Source organism: Tyto alba, unplaced genomic scaffold (genome assembly GCF_018691265.1).
Source record: "Tyto alba isolate M040663 unplaced genomic scaffold, T.alba_DEE_v4.0 Super-Scaffold_45, whole genome shotgun sequence".
NCBI lineage: Eukaryota > Metazoa > Chordata > Aves > Strigiformes > Tytonidae > Tyto > Tyto alba.
The window spans coordinates 39,707,762-39,729,737 of NW_024881321.1; the positions used below are offsets into that span (position 1 = coordinate 39,707,762).

Consider the following 21,976-nt stretch of genomic DNA (forward strand, 5'->3'; position numbering starts at 1 on the left):
TCGACACCCTTGGAATAGAGAAAGTGTTGAATGCCAGCTGCAGAGCGCCTAAAAGAATGAGTGTCTCCGATGCTTTTGTCTCCTTATATGGTAAAATGATAGAGAGGGGTTTCACTAGGCTGGGGAAGGCAGCAGCCTCTTTCCACACAACACTGACTGCAGAGCTGAAATCGGAAGAGCCGCTCTTCGCAGGCAGTAGAAAGCCCCGGCTAGCTGTACAGCTCTCCTCTGCAAGCAGGCCAGTGTGCTCTTTACACATTTGTTAATGGATGTGACCCCCTGTCCCTGGTCCAGGAGGTGACATTAACTGCTCTGTAAGTAAATATCCCTTTTTTTCCCCTCCCTCCCCACTACCCACGGAATATCTCTTTGAAGGTGTCGCTTTAAACAAAGGGTGCAGAGAGGAGAAGAGGGTTGTTTAATGCCCCAGTGGGTTGTTGGGTAAGGATGTGAGGAGAGAGGTTGCTGGTCCCCCTTTCTCTTGAGCACACAGCGAAGGGTGTGAAGAGGAGAAAAAGACAAATTTCTTATCGGAGCAATTACTGCTGCGTGTCCCTCAGTAAAGTGACACATCAGCGAGCTGATGAGGTGCTGGGTCATTTCGAGTAAAATTATTTTTAATGACTGTATTGTGCTGCGCGTGTAATCCACTGGGGAGGTGATAAAAAGTAGAAGCTGGCGTCTTAGAGTGCTTACACCTCTGTGCACGCTCCTGCTGCCGAGCTCAACAAAGGAGCAATTTTGCACTGTGGCAAGAGCAGATGCACATGAAACAAAGGTAGCCTCTCCTCTTTGCAGGCAAACTCTGTGGGCAGACTGTGTACAGGGAAAAATGGGGAGCCATCAGCATCGTATTTCTTCTTTTTACACGGAGAGAATAAATTAGAACACAAACCCAATTAATAGCTCTGAATTCCTTCTTTTCGTGCTTCTCTCTGCGTGCATGTGTGTGCAGCCACAATAACCCACATCCTTAATATACGCTGTCTAACATGGTTTTCTCTGTGTACATAATAAAGGAAATACTAACTTTCATTGTCTGCATTAATGGCTGTTCTAAACTTTCTACTTCCCTAAAGAGACATGGCTTTTATTTAGTTCACCAGATACCTGCATATTTCAGCTTTGCTGTGTACAGAGACACAAACGTTGTCACAAGAAAGCAAACCTTATAAAATCTATATACCAGCAGCAGTCAGTCAGTCTGTCATTGTTACTTCCCTGACTCCTATCTAGAGGTATAAATTGCTAAGATTGCTGATTGACACCAAGATTGCCACAGTCAGTAGCTATAACCTTTATTGTTGGCTATACATATTTGTATGCTGTCTTAAATAGGAATTGTCCTAGAAGGGACCAACAGAAGGCTGTGTGTTATTAGATACTCACATGCATCCAAATGTGAAGGAATGCTATAGCTAAGGCTGCCATTTGGTTTCTACTATGAACCCTATTTTCATCGGTTCATAAACTGATGGGAATCCCTGCTTTCTGCCTAAAATCTTCTGTGGCTTTTATCAGCCAGATGGCAAACTTTGAAAATGATTGCTTCAGGCATTTGGATTTGGAAGGCAGAAAAGTAGTCTCGGGGTTTTTTTTTTTTATTTTATAAAAATTTCTGTCTGTTTTCTGCCCCTGTACATGTAACTGGGGAAGGATGAACTCTAAAGGATGTTCTGTCAATCAAGCCTGGGTATATTTTTGACCGCATTAGGAAAAAATTAAAAAAAAGGACATGAGGTACTATATTTATTGAAATCTCAGTTCCTAAGACTGCCATAGTGAAGCTACTGTATCCAAAATCTGACCAGAGCACCAATAAGACTATTAGGCTAGCTATAACATAGATAATGATCTTTGGCATCCAAGCCCACACATGGTTGAGGTGAGCTGGGCAGCTGAAAGGATACAAACCACTATTTCTGAGAAATCCTATTTGTGAAAGGTACCTGGGGATCCCATCTGACATCTCCATCTGACTAGGAGGCCTGAGGCTGGGGGATGGACCAGTTCTTGAGGTCTTTTGAGAAAGCTTAGAAGACCCCAAGGTGGCAGGAGTGCTGGGGTAGAATGCACTTATTTTTGGTACTCACCGTTCTGTTGAATGTGCTCCCCTGAGAATCCGCAGTGCTACACATGCAAGCTCCAAGTAGTCACTTCCAGGTGGTTGGGACTTATAGCAAAGTATTACTAATTTTGTCAGATCACTGTTATCACTTAACAGCAGCTATACTGTGTCAGATATTGTTTGTATAAGCAAAACTCCTGCCATGAAGACAATGTAATCGTGATTCCCAACTCAAGTACTCAGGTACAGATTAGGCCCCATTTCCTATCTACGGTTTCTTAAGGAAGTTTAGGAAAGCCCCTTCCCTGAAATCACATCTTTCCTGTCCATGCAAACATCAGTGCTCCCAGCTGGCTCACTCTGCATTAGAAAAAAAAAAAAATCAGACAACTCCTTCAATCTCATACAACACAGTATTCCAGGATCCCATCACGCTTTAAACACCAGAAGCCAAAAAAACCCCAAAAGTTGGTGACAAAGTACAACTCCTGATATTGTAAAGACCGGCAACAGTTTCTGCTGCATTGCACAAATTCAAGCTTTCATCCCAAAGGAAAGACATGAGGAGTGTTGTAAAGACCTATATTCAGGTGACGGTCTCCTGACCCAATTCTCCAGGGCATTGAGCCCCGAGACAGAAAGCCAATGTCTTACCTGCTGATGTCCTCACCTCCTTGCCTCACCTCACAGGGGTTAGGACATCCAGTATTAAGGCAGGGTCAGATAGATGTTAACACCGTCGGCCAGAAGAAATGGCTTCTTCTCCATGAAAATCAGGCTGAAAACTGCAATAATGCCTGCTGCTGCTGGCCAGCACGCTGCCACTATTTCAGGGTCCCCACAGACTAGTTATATGCAGGTCTGAAGCTCATTCACGTTTCTCTGACAGATAATTTGGTCCTGAGCATCTTCAGAGAAACTCTGGATGGTGTACTGTTGTAGACAGCCAACTTTCCTCATTTGGGTACTGCTTCAGAGACCAGGGATCTCATAATTTGTGTTTTTAGACTGATTAATTCTGATTGTGTAATTTTAGTGTTTCATTTACATATGCACAGTTATTTGTGATGCAGATTCACCCTAAGTGAGGGTATAAAATGGCAAGGTAATGGCGGGTTTCACAGAAATAAATCTTCGATACATTGACAGCCACTGAAGCATTAACATTTCAACAGTACTAATTAGCTAGAGAAAGAGAGAGAGTTTGATTAAAAACCACTAGAGGCTTCTTTTAAGGCTGGATATCAAAATACTCATGCCAGGTGAAAAAGTTACAGTCCTAATTTTGTTCCTTTTCACATAGCCTTCTATATTATATTGGTTGATATTAACTAGGATGCTAAATGGCTACTGTATATCTAGTAATATGCTGTAAGAAGGATGTAGGTGAGTGTAACAGTGACATAAGAATATTCATCTCTCCCTTTCACAACAAATTTTCAACTTTAAAGTTGCAAATATATCAACCACAGCAGAGCAAGGACTACAGTTGCACTTCTGGTAGTGGGAGGTAGTTCTAGACTCCTGGCAAACACAGGCACAAGGACTCAAAACCCACCACTCTTTACTTCATCTTGTGTAATAAAAGTAAGAGGTTGCATAAAACCATAACGTACCTGTAAGCATTTACCAAGCTCTATTTTGTCATTGCTCTGAAGCACTCTTGAGATTTAGACCAGAAGCATCTTCAGTGACCAGGATCCCACCTCTGATGAATTCCTACCCTCCATACTATGCTATGCATCTCTCCATGGTGGGTCAAGCATCTTCCTTCTTCAGTTAGGAGGGATCTCACCCACAAAAATATTGCCTAGGTCCGTGTCCCCTAGCTCTCGGTGTCCTTCTGTTCTTGCTCCAGCATCTCTCATGCACCACGGGTACTTTGACTCAATGTTAATAGCTGATCTCTTTGCTTTCTGTGTCTAGTCTCTAGCCCCAAACCTCAGCAAATAAACTGGACCAAGCTGGTTTTACCTAGGTGCAATCAAACTATTTTGCTAAAACGTGCCCAACTGAATGGGTACCTCTAAGGTTTACGTAGCCTCCTTTGCCACGTTTCGGAAAGCCAACAGCATATTAGCTGGGCAGAGAATTACGGATGCCTCGCAGCCCTGAGGCATTCACTGCTACAGTAGTTCTGTATGGTAGCTGAAAGACATACATTAACTGATCCTCCAAATCACCAGGCATGTCAATTATCTTAGACAGAAAGGGGCTTTGTGGTCTGGCCTCTGTAAAGAGAACCAGACAGAGAGACCCAGAGCTGTTCTGCTAGAGGCCAGGACAAATAACAAAGCATTCTTCCTGCATAAGGCCCTCCCAGTTTTTCTTCTTTTCTTTCTAGAAAGAAGGAAACATAGAATATTTGGGACATTGTTCCGGTTTTGTGCCCTGGATTGTGTTATGCAGGATTTCAAAAATATAGGTGAATTCAGAAAAGTCACTGTATGGTAGCACGTGGCATTTTATGGGTATTTTTGTCCCAAGGTCTAATTTTTCTGGGATTAGCAGTGTTCCTGTCAATGAGAGAAAGCAATTATTTTCTTGAAAAACATACGTCTATTGGAGTTTAGTGTCTGCAGTTATTTAACTTGTACATTATTTCTGTAGGGTAGGGCCAGAGATAACTGGGTTTATTAATCTTATAATATTTTTCTCCTCTATCATTTTCTGTTAGCTGCTTAAATGATCTTATTAGAAATACAAATTTCTGTGCTTAAGTAATACTGAGTACTTGATCTTTCTCTCTGAATAAGCCTTTGCTTACTCTGCAAGAGAAAGAAGGAAGACAGCAGTTTCAAAAGGCTTTAAAACAGAAAATAAGATCAAGCCTTTCCGCTTGAACTGTGCTCTTCCTTGCTATGGTAGATTTAAGAGTCATGCTCCGTGTTATTTCAGTAGGCTCCTTTTGTAATTGAAATGTATGCAGGAATGTTGGTAAGACCATACATCCGCCAGTCATTTCAATATCAACCTCAGATACACATAGTGTAAATTGTGTGGGGTGAATTTTCAAAGTGTCAGTGCTCAGTTCTTCTGTGGCCCCTCTAGTTATTACCACTGGTGTTTGCTCTACCACTGCTAGAGTGGCTCTAAACTGGAGCAGATCCTTACTGACTGCCAAACACAACAAACCGCACAGAAACCACAACTGGAGCGTGTTCTCTCTACTACTATAACTGGGATTACTTTAGCCAGGCACATGAGGAACCTTACCACACGAGAAACATTTTCTGGTCAGGCTGGGTTTTTTTTTAATTATTATTATTAATGTTATGTTAAAGAAAACAGAGTTAAATAGAAGACTATCCACTTTCCAATTCATGATAGGCTGTCTGTGTAATCCAGACAGGAACCAGGTATGCTTTGGTTATCTGCACACGTTAATGCAGTCCGTCTGCTCAGAAAATTGCTCTGAAGTGCTTAAAAAGAGACACCGGAATGTTATACCATAGGCAAAATAAGTCAGCCATGCACAAGGAAGCTGAGTCGTTGGAAAAACCTGATTGCAATTCTGAAGAATGTTTTAAGATGACTTCAAAAAGTCCATTGAAAACTAAACATTTTTTGAAATAGCTTTCAATATTTAGCATGTACATAGAAAGGCCTGAGTGGGATATCTAGGAAGAAGTTTCTTTACTCTGATTTGATTTTTATTGGTTTTTATTATTATTATCGTTATGTTCCATTTCAAACCAAGTTTTCCTGGCTTTTGCCAGGGAGCTTCTAGGAGATCTGTGAATATCTACTCTGAGTTTAAAACCTTCAGAAGCAGCAATGAACCCCTCTGTAATTAGGTACTTCTAATATCCTAACCTTTATGCAAACACTGGTAAAGCAGTTTGGGCTTGTTAACAGGGGTGTTCGGGGAAGGCAATGACATATTATAACGATCTTGATTTTTTGAAGACAAGGTGCCATATTCTTTCGATGGGCTTTCTAAAGGGCTGCTTTTCCATAGCAGCAGCAAGAGAAAAAGGTTTCTGCTTTCTTCCCAACTTAAAAATTTAAAAGAGAAAGAGTGCAGCCACATCTGTCTAAGCATCCCAGTCTCATTTACAAGCTTAGCATAAACCCCAGATCAATGGATACAGGGTTACCCAACAACTTGTTCCCTACGGTAATCACGCCTCCCCTTTATAAGGGCCTACACAGATATGCTCGTATGAGCAAAAGACATAGTCATAAGCTTCAGTGTCTCAATAATCATGCAAATGTATTTTCCTTTCCCTCTCTTTACTCAAGAAATGCAACTTCACCCCGTGGTACCCCAGTAGCCACTGGCAGGGACAGGAGACCTATGGAAGGGAAGAGTGACTGGCGGGGCTCCCTGCAGCATGACCTGGGCATCACCTGCCTCTCAGCACCTGGTTAGCTTTTGCACTGGCCATCTTTAGCGTAAGGAAACAAATGTCCCTCTGCGGCCCATGGAGGGAGGCTTAGTTGTTCTGCATCAGTTGGCTTGGCTCCCCACGGCCAGGAGCCCACTGCTGGAGCGGCGGGGATGCAAGAAACTCCAAGAGGCAACACCTTCCCTATGGCCAACAAGACTTCCAAGCACTCAGGTTCCTTTTGATCTCCTTCTGCTCTGTCATAACAGTGTCTGTGGGCACTCAACCCATGAAGCAGAGCATGAGCTACACCTGGCCAGCCAAAGAAAGAGGACTACTGTCCCTTAATGTGGTTTAGTAAATCTAAACACACAGGACTGCTTTGGGTGTCCATGCTGTGCATCTTCACCAGCTAACTTCCACACACTGAAGTTCAGGTTGATTCTGACTGTATGTAACTTTAACTCCTGTCAGTGCTGCTGGCAAATGGTCATTTCTTCTTTACCTAAAGTAAATTGAAAAGAAATAAAATTAGCTTTCCCCCCTCATCCCTTGCATGGCATTATGGCCTGGTTTGAAAAAATAATTAGCTCTTAGAAGAGTGGCTGGCTGTTGCCACACTGGGATGATAGATAATGAATGTGGCAATAGCTGCTAAGTTACAGGAAAATAATCACCCCTTGCCAGGAAGACCAGCACAGTTTGAACTGCTAGTTCATAATTGAAAAGGATATCATAAATCTTTGCATTTAACCTTTGGAACATTAACATAAATTGTTTCCAAATGCTCTAGACCTGCATGGCTTATGTCACTGCAGTTGCCAGACACAAATCTTCCTTTCTCAGGGAAAGGATAATAAACAGATAGAAAATTCTTGATGTGCACAGTTCTTCTGGAAAAAAGTCAGGTGGAAGAAATGTGTGTACATTTTGGAGGAAGATGAGTGTCCCAGAAGACCTTTTATTTCCTGAGCAGGTGGCTAACAGAACATCCTGCTCCAGGGGCACAGGTAGAGTCTCAGCCCTATTGACCTAACTGAGGTCAACAGCAAGTCCCTCTTTGGCATCTACAGGACCTTAATTCTTTATCTCCAGATACTGTTACAAGATACCAGAGCTTTACTTCACTGAATAAACTAAACAACTCTGACATTTTTCAGACAGTTTGCCTTGGCTTCCTTCTCTCTCCTGTGTGTGTGCATCTGTACCTGTAAGTGTTCAACATCCCCTAAGAAGGGTTGAAATAAGAGATGTACAGAACATCTCTTATTAGGCGTGCAGACATAGTTGAAAAAGCATGCAAGGTCTGGGGCAGCTAGTCCCCTCTTCCCGTACTCAACAGGGTCGTGGGACAGGGGAACACTGGGTGATTTCTTAATGACATTATGAGCCCTAACTTTTCTGAGATAAGATAAATTTAACAATTACTGCTAGTAAAATGAGACTGTTTGAGCAAACAGGGGAAGAAGAGGAAAGAAACATGGTTTTTAAGTCAGCCCAATAACTTTTGGGTAATTTTCATGCCAATTCTTACTTCCTGGAAGACACAACGTGGGTAGTGCTAACAGTTGGCATAAGCTGCAACTTCTTTTCTGGGCATGTAGCGAAAAGCTCTTTTCCTTTTGGAGATGTACTTGTTATGTCTAATGTTGTAGGAGGGAGACTGTATGGCAGAAAAATCAATTTTTTCCATGATAATGTTGAGAGCAATCTGAAAAAGCATAACTATAAAATGACTACTGCGACAAATTCTAAAGACCTTGTTGTACTGCAAAGAGGTGTAATAAAGATGAGCTTGTGGCCCATAAAGGTTTACAGTCAACAAATATCAAACACATGAAGAAGAAATAGCTCAATGGCAAGGAGGTTGAATTGCAATTTGTGTCCATCCACAACTGTGAAAGCCTTTTGTTTTTTCTTAAAGCCCAAAGCAGTGCATAAAATCTACACTAAGCTAAGCACAATTTTTGTATATGACAAGAACCAATGGACTGGCGATGTAGAGGACCATGTGCACCAAGTGACAGGCAAAAACATTGCTCAGTATGATTTCACACTTCTTGTTTGTAAGACAACAGTGCAATTATTTGTTTGATGTTCCTGCTAATTCTTCAGTAGATAGGTCCTGTGATTACATGTAATTTCTTCTCTCCAGAGAAGAAAAAAAAAACTGTTAAATATCCTCAAACTATCACATAGTAGATCCTGAGATCCAATCCAAGGCCCAGAACTAAATAGCCTGGAATTTGGGATGCCTCACCCTGAATTCCAGCTTTCTGAATGAAACCACATGAACCCGAATTCCTAACTTTAACAGATACTGGATCTGAAATCAGTGCCAGATCCAAAAAAAAAAAAAAGAAATGTTCATGCAACTAAAACCAAAATTCAGATCTTGGATACTTTCTTTCTTGTCTTTTAATTTCTCAGATCTCTAGAGTTGTGCCTTGAACCCCATCCAGTGCTGCCTCTTCAGTGTCTTCACAAAGCAGAGTTCACCCCTAAATCTGTTTGGGACATAGAAATCAGGTCTGCCTCTCCCTGCTCAGGCTGAGGGGGACAATCCACTGTGACAATCTTAGAGCACGTTTAATAAAACTAAATCCCTTTCAGGATAGGCACAAAAATAGTATTTTCTAAAATATTAGCAGTGACTACTCTATCAAATAATGCTTGCCTCTGCTCCTGGGAAAACACCCAGAAAATCATACAGCACCCAAGAAGAACCCTCCTGTGACCAAGAGACTGGAACATCCACCTCTGAGTCCTTCTTCCAGTCACAAACCTCTTCCATATTTTGCATTTAGCAGCTTTGGATGAAGGACAGAAATGGTATAAAGTCATAAAGGAATCACATTTTATGTTTTTTGCTTTTACACATCTTGACTGCAGAGAAATTTTTCACTCTTTGGTATCACACATCTACATCTAATTCAGGTCTAGAAGGAACTAATTCTGAAGAAAGGTGAAAAGTGAAAGTTCATAAATGGTTCCTGCTCGCACTGTAACTCAGTAATAATGCAAATTAACTGTGCAAGCAAATCCTATCATATGGAAAAAATATATAATAAAGTCTGGTGAAAAGTATAGATTTCTGTCCTAAACATAGGCTACATGGACAAAGCTATCACTCCTCTCAGACTCAATAATACATACCCGCACCAGCTTATACTGGTCTGACTCCATTCATTTTGCTGAAATTACTCCTTGAAGGAAATTAAGTCCTCTTGAATTCTTTCATGGGAAGTACAAATGTGTTAAGGGGGTTGGGAGTATAAACAGGCTCAAAATGGAGGGGAAAATAAATCCACCATCACCTTTTAAATGTTGTGGTAAAGGCTGCACCTCTGCTTCAAGAGGAGACTAACTTGCTGGAAGTGGTTAGTAAGGAAAGGTCACTCTGTACGGGCCATGTTCTCCTCCCTTGCACTTTCATTGCTAGCCACTGCTGTTGGAGATGGGTTACAGGGGAGCTTTGGGTAGTCATTGAACTCCTCTCTCCAGTCCAAGTCTTCTTACTTTCCATCTTTTTGTTATCAGCCCCTATCATCTTCTCTGCTCCTTAAGTACCAAGAGCACCTAACATACTCCTAGCTCCCCTTTGGGATAAGAAAGCTAATTAGTTCCTAGAGGATATATAGGGTCAAAACAGCTGGACTGCTACTCCTTCAGGGTTGTCCAGAGCACAGATGATGAGCTGTAAGGATTTTTCACCCAAGTATGTTTTGGGGTTTGGTAGTTTGTCTCTCTTGCCTCTTCAGTAGTTGCTTGGAGTTCAGAAGACTTCTGAGCAGCTGAGCCATCACTTACCTACTTCACACACGTATAAAGGCACTCACCCCTTAGTCTGTGCTAGTCAACACACAATTCAGCAGTTGACAGAGCGTTAAAAATAAAAAAGCTTTTTAGACATCAAAACAAACTTTTCCCTAAAACCTTAATCAAACCCCAGCTATAGGGAATAAAAGGTAACAATAAAAACTGAAATCCTGGAGAACTCAGGATTTCAGAATGCCCTAAGGGTGACTCCCACTGCCAGAAGGAGAGGACAAACTCCAGAACTGAACAACCTGTGCCAAGAACACTAAGCAAGTAACAACTTTTTTGTTTAAAACTGAGAGCTGAAGTTGGCGAAAGAACTGCAGCTGCTGTAAATGTCACTCTCGTGTGAAAGACAGAGGTAGCCACTTAAGCCATTATTACCCAAAACATCTGAGGCTTTATAGATCAAATGTGGCTTAAAGAGGAGATCAGGCCTGGCAGGCAATGAAGTTCCTGCAGCCCAGGTGGAATGTACTTTCTGCCTGGGAAATTCCCCCTCCTAAGCAGACAATTATGCCCTGCTCTAACCGTAACCTCCAAACAGATTTCAGGTGCAACACACACTGAAAGCCTCAGGTTAAGAAAAAAGCTGACGACTCCAGTGAAAACCAAAATAAATTGTCCCAGGCAATAACGAACATTCATGGAAGTAATCAAAGGCATTTGTGTCATTGTTGCTTATGTGTGCATCCAGAAAATGCTGAAGATGTAACAAGGCCTCAGGAGCAAACAGCAGTTGTCCCTAATTCAGACAAGCTGAGACATCATTTGCAGTTCCTTCTACTTGCTTCTCCCCATCTGTAATCATTGTTTGACATTTGCCTGAACCAGGGTAGCTAGCTCTTGTTTGTGTCCCAGCACACCCCAGCTGTTGGATAACTCTTTCAGCTGCATCAGAGAAGAACCAGATATATAATCACCGACCCCACATCTCCTGCTGTTTACAGCGCCCACAGTCCCATGCACGAGCAGAGATGGAGGCTTGGTGTCCCACTGCAGGGCAATGATTGCCAGACATTGGCTCATTGAGAATGTAGAGAAACAAGGAGCAGAAGCACGTAACATTGATGCCCAATAGCCTGTGCATGACTAAAGTCTACCAGCAATACAAACCTTCATCTTTCTTTATAGAGGAGGTGTTGCTCCTAAAGATTAGCTGGCTCATCCTCTTACTTGGCTTCCTCCATTCCTGACAGAGACAGCTTCTTGCTTTGGACCTATTGGTCAAATCCCACGTGAATTTTTCGGACTCAGAATTTACTCCTCTCTCATCTCTAGCACTAGCTCTGGTCAAAGACAGGTCAGTGGATGGCTAAAGTATATGGGCTACTGTCATTACCCAGCACTGCAAAGTTTATAGTCCAATTTCTTCCTATTGTGTTAATTTATCTGACTGAAAGTTGAATTAAAATTGAGGTACAATATGATAAACCAGAATTGATAAACCTTGCTTGGGGGATTGGGTCAAGTGTATCTCAGTCTGACATGTGCTTATTTCCGTCTTCATGACAGGATATCTGGACTCCAGACACCAACATGACTGAACGCTTTGACTGTCACTATTGCAAAGAGTCCCTCTTTGGTAAGAAGTATATCCTTAGGGAGGACAGCCCCTACTGCGTGAAATGCTACGAAAACCTTTATTCCAACACCTGCGAGGAATGCAAAAAACCTATTGGCGCTGACTGCAAGGTATGCCAGATTTGTGTCTTGTTACAGAAATTCTGAAAGGGTAGCCTGGATACATGTCTCTGAGACATGGTGCTATCACCTGGAAGGATCCATGAGTCCAGCTAAATGGCTACCTAGGGGTTTCTTTTTTTTGGGGGGGAGCATGTTTTCTGGACCCTTGTACCCGCTTTTCACCACTTAATTTGGCAAACCCTTCTTTACCAAGCTTGTTGATAGAAATAGAAGAACACCCCTCTCTTCCCATAAGGCACAGGATGATCTGATGTTAGAAAGACTCTCTAATTCATTAGGAGACCCCAATTGTCCTCGGGGTCAGCTGGGATCTGGAAAGGTGGCAGAAGCTGGTCTTGCTTACCTTTGGGTCAGAGAGAGGTAAGCCACTGCCGGCTTTGCAGTGACCACAACTCAGTTGTCATCAAGAGACAAGACATGCTCAAGAAAAGCTACCAACTCGTGGACCACAAAAATCTGGCTAATGCTGACCCCAGTAGCGAGTCAGTTAGAACACAGAACAATTAACTTTTTAAATACAGAATGATCATAGTGGAATCTAACTAAAGGTTGCGAAGGCAAGAGCAGAGGCCTTGTTTGCTTGAGCTGTGCACTGCTGCACCACACGGAAACACCTAACTGATACAAATAAGGTGTGACCACCTGCATTTCTTTTAAATTAACCAAAACAACTGGAGTTCATGCCATTTTGCTCTGTCTGAATGAAGACAGGTGATATTTGAGCCATGCAGTGAAGCATCTGTTGGACTGCCACGGACGGACTCCATCCAGTATAAAATTGACCTGTTCAAAGTTGGCCAAGAGTTTCACTGACAGCAAGTTTGCACTCGAACAGCAATTTGCATTGCATGGTCACAGGATTCTTGACTGCTATGAGGAATTCTGAAGCTGAATTTCCTACATTGCTGATCCATACCTCTAAAAGCACCAAATAGTCCCTATTACTGATACTACCACTCCAGCAGTAGTTTAAAGATATAAAAACACGTGCTTACTCAGATTGGGAAAAATAAATGTCTCATATCTTCCGAATTGATCTATCCCACCCTATTGGCAAATCGGTAGGAAAGCCCCTTTCAGAAGCCTTAAGAAGGGTGAGAATGTTTCACCATTGTGACAGGGAACTGGCAATAATCTGTAAGAGGGTATAAAACTACCAGCTTTGCTACAGCTCATAAATATTCAGATTAGAGAAGAGATACAGCTGGCCTGACCCGAAAAAGCAAAATATTTCTGCCCCATTCCAGAATGTGCTTTTGTTTTAAGGTCTCTTTCTAATCCCCTGAGAAGATATTTCCATGTGTTGATATTCAAGAATTTAAAAACTTGGACCAGCTTCAACAAATCTCAGACAAAGTATTCAGGAATTAATCAGGCTGAACTTTTCAACCCAGATTTATGGATTTAGGGAGCGTGGGTGTTATCCAATATACTGCTCTTCTGTACTTTTAAGCGAGACACACTCTAATAGCAGAGAGAAAACCAGCCCCTAATTGTCTGCAATATAAGAATATTTTATGTATGTAAAGAACCAGAACTATATGTGGAAAACACAACTCTAAGATAGCAAATAAGGATTTCTTAAAGAAATACAAAGTGTACCAGTCCAAATGTGTCCTTTTTAGTTTCTGTGCCTGTCCGTGCTTTATGCTGCAGCTTTTAAACTTCTTGACCAATTTTAACCAAATTCTGACAAATGGATAAACGTTGCAAACTTAAATTCCTACAAGTTTTCTGAAAAAAACCCTACATGGTTGGGTAGAAAAAAAGATCCTATTAATGTTCCCACTGAGATGAAAACTAGGGTAGATTTTCAATGACAGTAATAGATGCTAGAGAACACATTTGAGAGAGCCCTTGTAAGTGCCTCAGCCACAGGATAAGTTTCAGATGAAGCCTGTGCACTGCAATACTGAGCATAATTCAGCCATGAAACAGTCACAAAAAAATCATGCTTTTGCTCCTCATTAAACTGTGCATATACATAGGTATGTAAACACGTAAGAAATATACGCATATATACATACTCAGACATATGCATTTTTACACATTACATTTGCATTTCCCCCTGAGCAAAGAAGATAAAATGTACTGTGTTTGGGAGTAAAACCAGTATGTTTACTGCATGTACAAAATAGAGTCCACATTTATTTGCATGTTCTGGCATAGCCTTTGTGCAGCTGTAAAATTTGGAACCAAAACCTAATGGAACGACAGTGTTATCAGAAAAGGTCACTTCCAGGCCTCTGCACCTGGCAGGGGCACCCACCCCCCCATCAACATTACAACCTGAAAAGCTCCACATAGTCCTCACCTCAGATCCTCCTTTTCAAGTCCCTCCTGGCCACCGCTGACTTCTCCACACCGAGGAGAGCTGAACTGAGAACCCAGCTGCAGCTGGGATGCTCTTCCTTTCCCTCCTACCAGCCCTCCCAGTTAAGAGCAACCCTCCTACAGCTGAAAGGGTTACACCACAGTAAAACAAGTGTTGACAAGAGGACAGCCAGCTCGCCATCCCTGACACTACTGCAGGGTGTCAGCGCTCGGGCAATAGCATCAACTCGCCTGAGCTGAACTTCAGTCTGCTCAGACACTGGTAATACTCCAACCTGGGCAGCCCTGGGCTCTGAGGGGATCAGACTGATGCCAGATTTTCACCTGATGTTTTAGCTACAGCACAAAGAGCCCCCGAGACAACCATCCTGAATAAAAGCTTTCTTTGAATTCAAATCAGGGAAGAATTTGCTTCATTATCTTTCTATGGCAATTTATGGGTAACTGTGAATGTAACGGAGTGAGAAGCAATTTGTTCTTTATTTTAAATGCCTTTTCCCCCCCAAAAAAAACCCCTGAATGACAGCATGTGTCTGAATGCCACTTTTGGACTTAGGCCATTTATTTAACTGTAAACAATTGTAGCTGATGTTTATGAAACTTCCACAGACAGATTAAAAACTTCATATACTGAGTGGTAGGAGGCACTAACAGGCAGTAGAAAAACGCGGTGCCATTCCTCTCACGGATATTACATATTATTCATACGCCAAACAGTTCTAGGAGAAATGTACTCTTCCTAAAAAGAATTGGCATTTCATCGCCTACATCCCTGGTGATTGCTCACCACACCTACAGTTTCATGCTTCATTCTGGAAATCCATCCATTATGTTCTCATTTGCTTAACTGCTGAAATGTGACTTTTGGTTGATTTTGGCTTTTTCTAATAGTTTCCTCGCAGGCCCTATGGCACTGAAACCATCACAAATACAGGAAATACCTACAGTAATCCAGTATTTAATGCAGTCCACAAGTAGGCCTTAGCAGGCAAGAGGGGGTGAAAACTCTCTCTGCAAAATGTGAGAATGAAATTAAAAGTAAATTGTGAGATAAAGCCACTGCATCAGCACACTGGCCAAAAATGAATCAAAAGGGTCGGTCTTACGCATAAACTAAATAAAAAATAAAGCCTGTAGTAATGTGGATCAGGAAAAGGAAAAAATATTTGTTTTTCTAATTTTTCATGTTTAAACTCTGTCCTGTGTTGCAGCACTTTTTCAATGCATTACTGAATATCAGGCTAGTTGTTGTGAAGTGGAATTGGAAGAGGCAAATACCTTAATCTCTTCTCATATCCCTAAGGGCCTGGGTCCAGTACAACATCGCTTGTTTTTACCTTATCTAAACATGCTTTTAATAGATATGTGCCAGTCTTACGTACCTAAGTGTTTTGCTACAAGGTGTGCACGGCTAAAATCCGTACCGCATTTTGTTGGCATAACGCCGTTTGCTCAGCCTTCTGAAAAGAGAATTGTGGCAAGAAAAAAGTCTGATGTAGTCTTCATTCATGAACAAACATATACGGTTACTCTTCTGGTAATAAGCTCTCTAATCTCCTTCTTCCTGTTGGGTCCCTGTCGAAAGCCCGTTCAGGAGAAAAGGTAATATACAATGGCTTGAGTTTTCTTAGACTTATAAAACCAGAGTAGAGGACAGTATAGTTGCACGATATGAGAAGTCTATGCTTAACCCAGGTAGCTGGTAACCCTAGTCTTGGGGCTATTCTAGTTTAAAAAACCCCCGCTCTTCTACTTCTTTAAAAAAAAAAGTCACCTGCAGTCCCATCCTAGAGGCCAAATACACCATGTTGGATCAAAACTACACAGAACTATGGAGGAGCTAGAAAATGATCTTGCCAATATAGAAAACAGTTATCTTGACAAAGTTTTCTTTGGGAATGACACAAGGAAAGTAACTGGAAATAAAATTACTTGAAAAGCACATAATGGTTTTTCAAAACCATAAGTTTCAAATCTATTTTGCATGGGATGAGTCTAAAAAGTTTTGGATACAAATAGGATCTGCATAAAGTTTTGCTTGCATCATATTCTTACAGTCACCTGAGCGGGTACAAAGAACCTCCACTTGGCCCACTCTGACATCTGTCTGAGAAACATCCATCCTCCATTTGGTTGTCCCAGTGAACACTGAGCCGAAGTTTTCAGACGAGGCTGAGAAAAGCACCCATTCAAATTTCAGTAGTTTCAGGGATTGCTAATTTGGTTATTTTTTTTTTTATCTTCAGATGAAACCCTATAAGGGAATGATTATTTCCCATGTTCAGAAGAAATGTAACTGAATGAAGTGTTAAATATTTCTCCCCGCAAATTCTGCTGCAGGAGTTACCATAGCTCTGCAGAGACATGCATTGCCCCCCTCCCCTTCTCTTTTCGCTAGTAGCACGCCTGGAACCGGCCCGCTGCTCTCTGCTCTTCAGCTGCAACACACTCTTACTGCACAGACCGTGTCCACAAGCACCTGCGAGCATGCATCTCTATATATGTCAACACCGTTCCGCTTCTCAAATGTCATTCTGTGGTAACCATTCACTCTCTTGTCTGTGCTTTATCCAACAAGTCTCTTACCTGCGCTCTACCTAACAAGAGCAGGTGGCTGTCAGTTTCCACAGACAGATGCACAGATTGATGGCAAAAAGACTCATTCTCTCTATTTCTTTTAGGCAGCATAGAAGGCTGCGTTAAAAGCTACGGTTAAAATATGTAGCACCAGGGACTCATTTCCCTCAAACTGCATAAAGTGGCTGAGAAGTCATGCTCACCAGTATTTTAAAGATATACTCCAGTTCCAAGTCCACAATAGTAATTTTCTTTATTAGTTCCTTCTGCAAATTCAGGCAATAAACAGGAATTAGTTGTGTATCACTTGTACTTTCTGCTGGAACAGATTTATTTGGATTACAATCAGCTAGCGGAACCCAGAGCTCACACACCTAGAGTAAACCTAATGCTCTTTCTGTTTAACCGAGGACCAGACCGTCAGACAGACAAACTTGAAGTCAGTTTTGCACGTGCAACTTCTCCAGTGTAGAATCTGTTCCAGTTCAATACATCCACCACTTATGTACAAGCCAAAGGCTCCAGCTAGATACACAACACGTGGAAGTAGACCAAACCTCATTTTCAGTCACTTTATGACACTGACTTAAGAACAATCATGATGCAGAAACGGTTTCATTAGTACCTTGAACTTCCTTGCTTTGGATGCGACAGATTCAGAGAGATAAAGCAATATCCATTTCATCAGTCTAACATTGTGCTGCAGGCATGTTGAAGCCAGACATCGTCGACTCCCTCTACATTTGATGACAATATCTGTTATTCTTCATCCTTGATGATAATACCTGTTATCTGTTATCCAAGGTAGCTAAAGATTTTTCAAGTCAGTCGGTGTCTTGAGTACTTTGGGTTGTAGTTGTACTTCATCACTTTGCCGTGATAAAATATCTGCTCTTTGCACCTACCCAGCTACTGTCTATACAAGCTGCCATCATAACTGACTCAAGGATCAAACCTTTCATCATTGGCCCCTAATCGTCTTCATTGCTCCTCTTCTAAAAGGCACACACCTTCTCCAGGGTATAATTTTATTGATAAACTAGGGCAGAACAAACGCAGATATCAGCACATGAATTTTGAAGATTAAAAGTAGGTTGCAGAATATTGCAGGAAGAGGAGAAAGGCAGCAAGTGGGAAAAAAAAATTTCAATACATCCTGTTACAAGAGAAAGAAAACCAGATCTGTTGTCATTCTACTTTTAGCTGGCAGATTTCACATTTTGGAAAACTGTTGGCTGGATGTTATATTTTTCTTACTGAAAATATTATTCCCGTCTGAGATCAGATTTAGGATGTTCAGCTTAATTTGAAGAGGAAAAAAAATGTAAATAACTTCCAAAGAGTAATTTTTTCATTTTTCTATTAGAAAAGATTAAGATTTTACAGTCTGAAATTTGTGTTGTTTCTAAAGGAGTTAGCTGAAACGAATAGACAAGCTGAATAAACAAGTCTGAAAGCTCTAAGGTAGGAGGCTTAGCTAGGCTATTGCAGAATGCAATCTCAGAGATGAAAGACCTATTGGGTATCAGTGTTATGGTGATTTAAGAAATTTAGGTGAGTAGCACAGATGTACAAACAAAAATCCATAATTGCATGGTAAAATTCTGACTGAAGTTGCTATAGTTTAACAAGTTACCACATATCAGCTGAGCTAGGCAAAACTATTTTAGTGTTTCCTGTATAGCTGTTTTTGAGAACAAGGCTCCCGCAGGCATAATGTGATGTTATTTTAGAGTAACTCAAACCCACAGTATCTTTGGTTTGCTCTGGGCTAAGATTGCACGCTCGGAGTTACCTGTGACTGCACTGGCTGACACGGAGCAGCTCAGGCCAGGGTATGTCTGAACGCTTTGTGACACTTCCGTTTACACAATTAAAAAAATCAGATATTCTACAACTCATTCTTTTCCTTCAGTTAACCAGATTAATTCAGTGCTTGCAATTAATACATAGTGGATCTTGAGCTAGAACCTGAGAAATTATTTCTGCTGAATTTTCATAATCCCTACTCATGACCATACTAGCCCCTCACGCTCCCATCTCAAACCAAAGCCTATATATTTTGGGGTAGACACCTTTTCTTGTAATGGTCTAAGCTCCATTTTGTTTGAAGTCCAAAGACACTGTTCAAGTGTTACATGATTAGGCCACCTTAATTTAAATTTTAAAAGGCACAGTCCATCCCTTTTTAGAAGGACCAGGCTTTTTAAGTAATAAATACACCCCTGTGGAGAGTATTTTAAATACTTAGGTGACCATGCTAATCCCTTGGCCAGAGTGTTCTGGATCACTACAGGTACAACCTGGTCTCATCTTTCAGTTTGATCCACATTTGGAACACAGATAAACGAAAACACAAGAGTTGGTAAAAATTAGTTGCAGTGAAAAAAAAAAAAAAAAAAGGAACAGATCAGACCAGTTCCAACACAGGTAAACGAAAACACAAGAGTTGGTAAAAATTAGTTGCAGTGAAAAAAAAAAAAAAGGCACAGATCAGACCAGTTCCACCCTCAGTGTAAATCTGCTGAGTTGAATAAATATCAGAAAGTTATTGAGAAAAGGATTTCTGTCCAGGAGTGAACAGCTATGAAGTGACCTTGAAACCAGCAATATCCAAGACAAATAGGGGAAGTCTATTATACCTGTACAGATAACAAGTTTTAATCTGACTCAGAAACGGGGCTTTATTCTCAAAGGAAATATCTAAGTGAAACTAGTTGTTCCTCTGCCACATACAAAAGATAAAGGTTACCTTGAACTGAAAAAGGTTTGGTTGATAGTTGTCCTGAGCTGTTCTTGGTTATCATAGCAAAATAAGTTCACCTTCATCAGAACATTTTGTTTTCTTGAGCTGAGTGAATTAGCCTCAGCTCCTGGCTGCGGTTCAGATTTGGACATGTTTGCACTCTCTGAGCTTCCAGTTGTGCAAACTATTCATTCTGCTTACTCTGTGGTTTTGAATTTCTACAGGATCTGTCTTACAAGGACCGCCACTGGCATGAAACCTGCTTCCACTGCTTCCAGTGCAAGAACTCATTGGTGGACAAACCTTTTGCTGCAAAAGAGGAACATCTACTTTGCACTGATTGCTACTCCAACGAATACTCTTCCAAATGTAATGAGTGCAAGAAGACTATTATGCCAGGTTAGGATGTTCACTTTTTGGACTAAGAAAAGATAAGGCTAAATATCAAGCTTAAATTCGGCAACATTTGTGGCAAATGTTTTTCCTTGTCCATCTCTTCTAAGTCATGGTGACCATTGTAAAATACAGTTGATGGTGCATTCTAAGTCACCAGAACATGTAATCTTCATGAAGGATTGTGATAGAATTGTTATTCACGTGAATTAGATTTCTCTTGAAAATTAGTATTTATTTCATTTAGCATTTTTACTAATGGGATTTATAGTTTTCTACAGCAGTAGTGATCAAAAGGCTTTTGATGACTGGACAACTAAAACTGATCTTTTTCTTCAGTCCCAGCTTTGTACTCTGTCTTGATTGTCTTCCACTGCTTGAAGATCAGAAGCAGCTTGCAAGTTTAACAGCTTACTTAATTCACGATTTAGCTTTTCACGTAATTACTCTAAATTTAGCTTCGCCCATAAAAATGAAAAATTGGTTAAAGTGCCTCTAAGGTCTTTCTTGAGCACAAAGATATGAAGAAACAGGAAAGAGCCCTTTTCTTTTTCAACATGAAACATGATGTTATAGTAATAGATTGCTAAAACCTCATCTGCTCATGTCAATACAACAGCATTCTGTGATGATTTGAGGGTTTAATGTGGAAGAAATATTGGTACAGAAATAAAATATTAAAAGGCAATTTGAAGAATCCGCATACATGCTCCATAATGACTACTAGATACTTTTTCCAGTAACATTTTTCCTTGTCTGGTTCTGACATTGGTCATCTTAAACAAAAGCTGAAAACCATAATGCTGTGCACCTAAGGTGTAAAAATAAGGGCTTGATGATGAAATAGGATATATAAACAGAAACAACAATGATATTTAAAAGCAGATGGCCCTACCCATTCATGAGTCGGTTAAGGCATCTCCTGTTATTCCATCCACACCTGTTTTTACATAATACAGTACTACCAACTGACATGTTTGGGAATAACCAGTGCCAGTTTTAAAGCTGGAACTACATATATGTATATAGTTTTAAGACTGGTCATCAAATTCACCTCCATGATCAGTGAGCTTATTTACCAAATAGATCTCTCTCTGCCTATTACGCCGGCTATAGATTCATGAGTAGTGATGGAGGCTGGGTTCAGAGACCCAGAGAGTCCTTTCTTCTCTTATAATCTGAAACAGAATAAATCCGTTTTTACGAAGCTTTACACCCACCAACTGGTCTTTATATGCTTACTCAAGATAGCCGTGATGTCACCACGTTCACAGAGCAGTACACCTGGTGTGCGGTTTCTACGTACGCAGCACACCATGTTAGCACAGGGGCTACGCCACAGCACTGTGATCATCAGCTGAAGCATAATTCATTTTGAAAGAACCAGCAAGGGGTTGGATACCCTTTATGGAGACTGTTAATGATACACTTGCCCTTTGCTTTGCTCCACTAAATGTACAATTTAGATTTAATAAAGCATAATCACGACATGCCCATTAAATACTAAAATAATTACAATCTTGATCTTTCAGTCCTTCTGCAAACTAAACTCCCATTGACTTCGGTCCAGCTGCTAACAAACAGGGCTCCCCCTACCTTGAGTTCCAGTGACAACACAATCCCAAAGAGACAGCAACCAAAACTGTGAAAATAAAATTCTATAGAGTATTAAAACAAAATTATCCACATCTCCTTTTTCCAGAGCAACATTCCTTCAAGGACTCATTTATTTGCTCCTCGGTATGATACAGAAAGTTACCAGCACAGAGAGGGCATAATTCTTGAAAGGTGTCCATTAATAAAATGGATCAAAAATATTCAAGCATGTAGGCATCAGGCACAAAGACAATTAACAGTTCACTTACTACACTCCTTTAAAAAAAAAAAAAAGTGAAAATCCTGAAGTATGCCTCCGGGCAGAATTTAATGAGACTGGAAAAGAAGAAACATACGCAACTAATAAACAAAGAGGAATTAATGCTTGAGAGGAAAAATGGTGAA

The 21,976-nt window shown here is 40.9% G+C and overlaps 1 protein-coding gene across 1 annotated transcript in view; it reads left to right on the forward strand.

Annotated features, from left to right (window-relative positions):
• FHL2 (four and a half LIM domains 2) overlaps positions 1-21,976 on the forward strand; it is a 27,569-nt gene continuing 5,593 nt past the window's right edge. Inside the window, exons 1-3 of the mRNA XM_032997032.2 lie at positions 1-314; positions 11,734-11,913; positions 19,807-19,981. Of these exons, the coding sequence (XP_032852923.1) occupies positions 11,758-11,913; positions 19,807-19,981 (331 nt within the window). The 5' untranslated portion in view covers positions 1-314; positions 11,734-11,757. The remainder of the gene's footprint in view (positions 315-11,733; positions 11,914-19,806; positions 19,982-21,976) is intronic.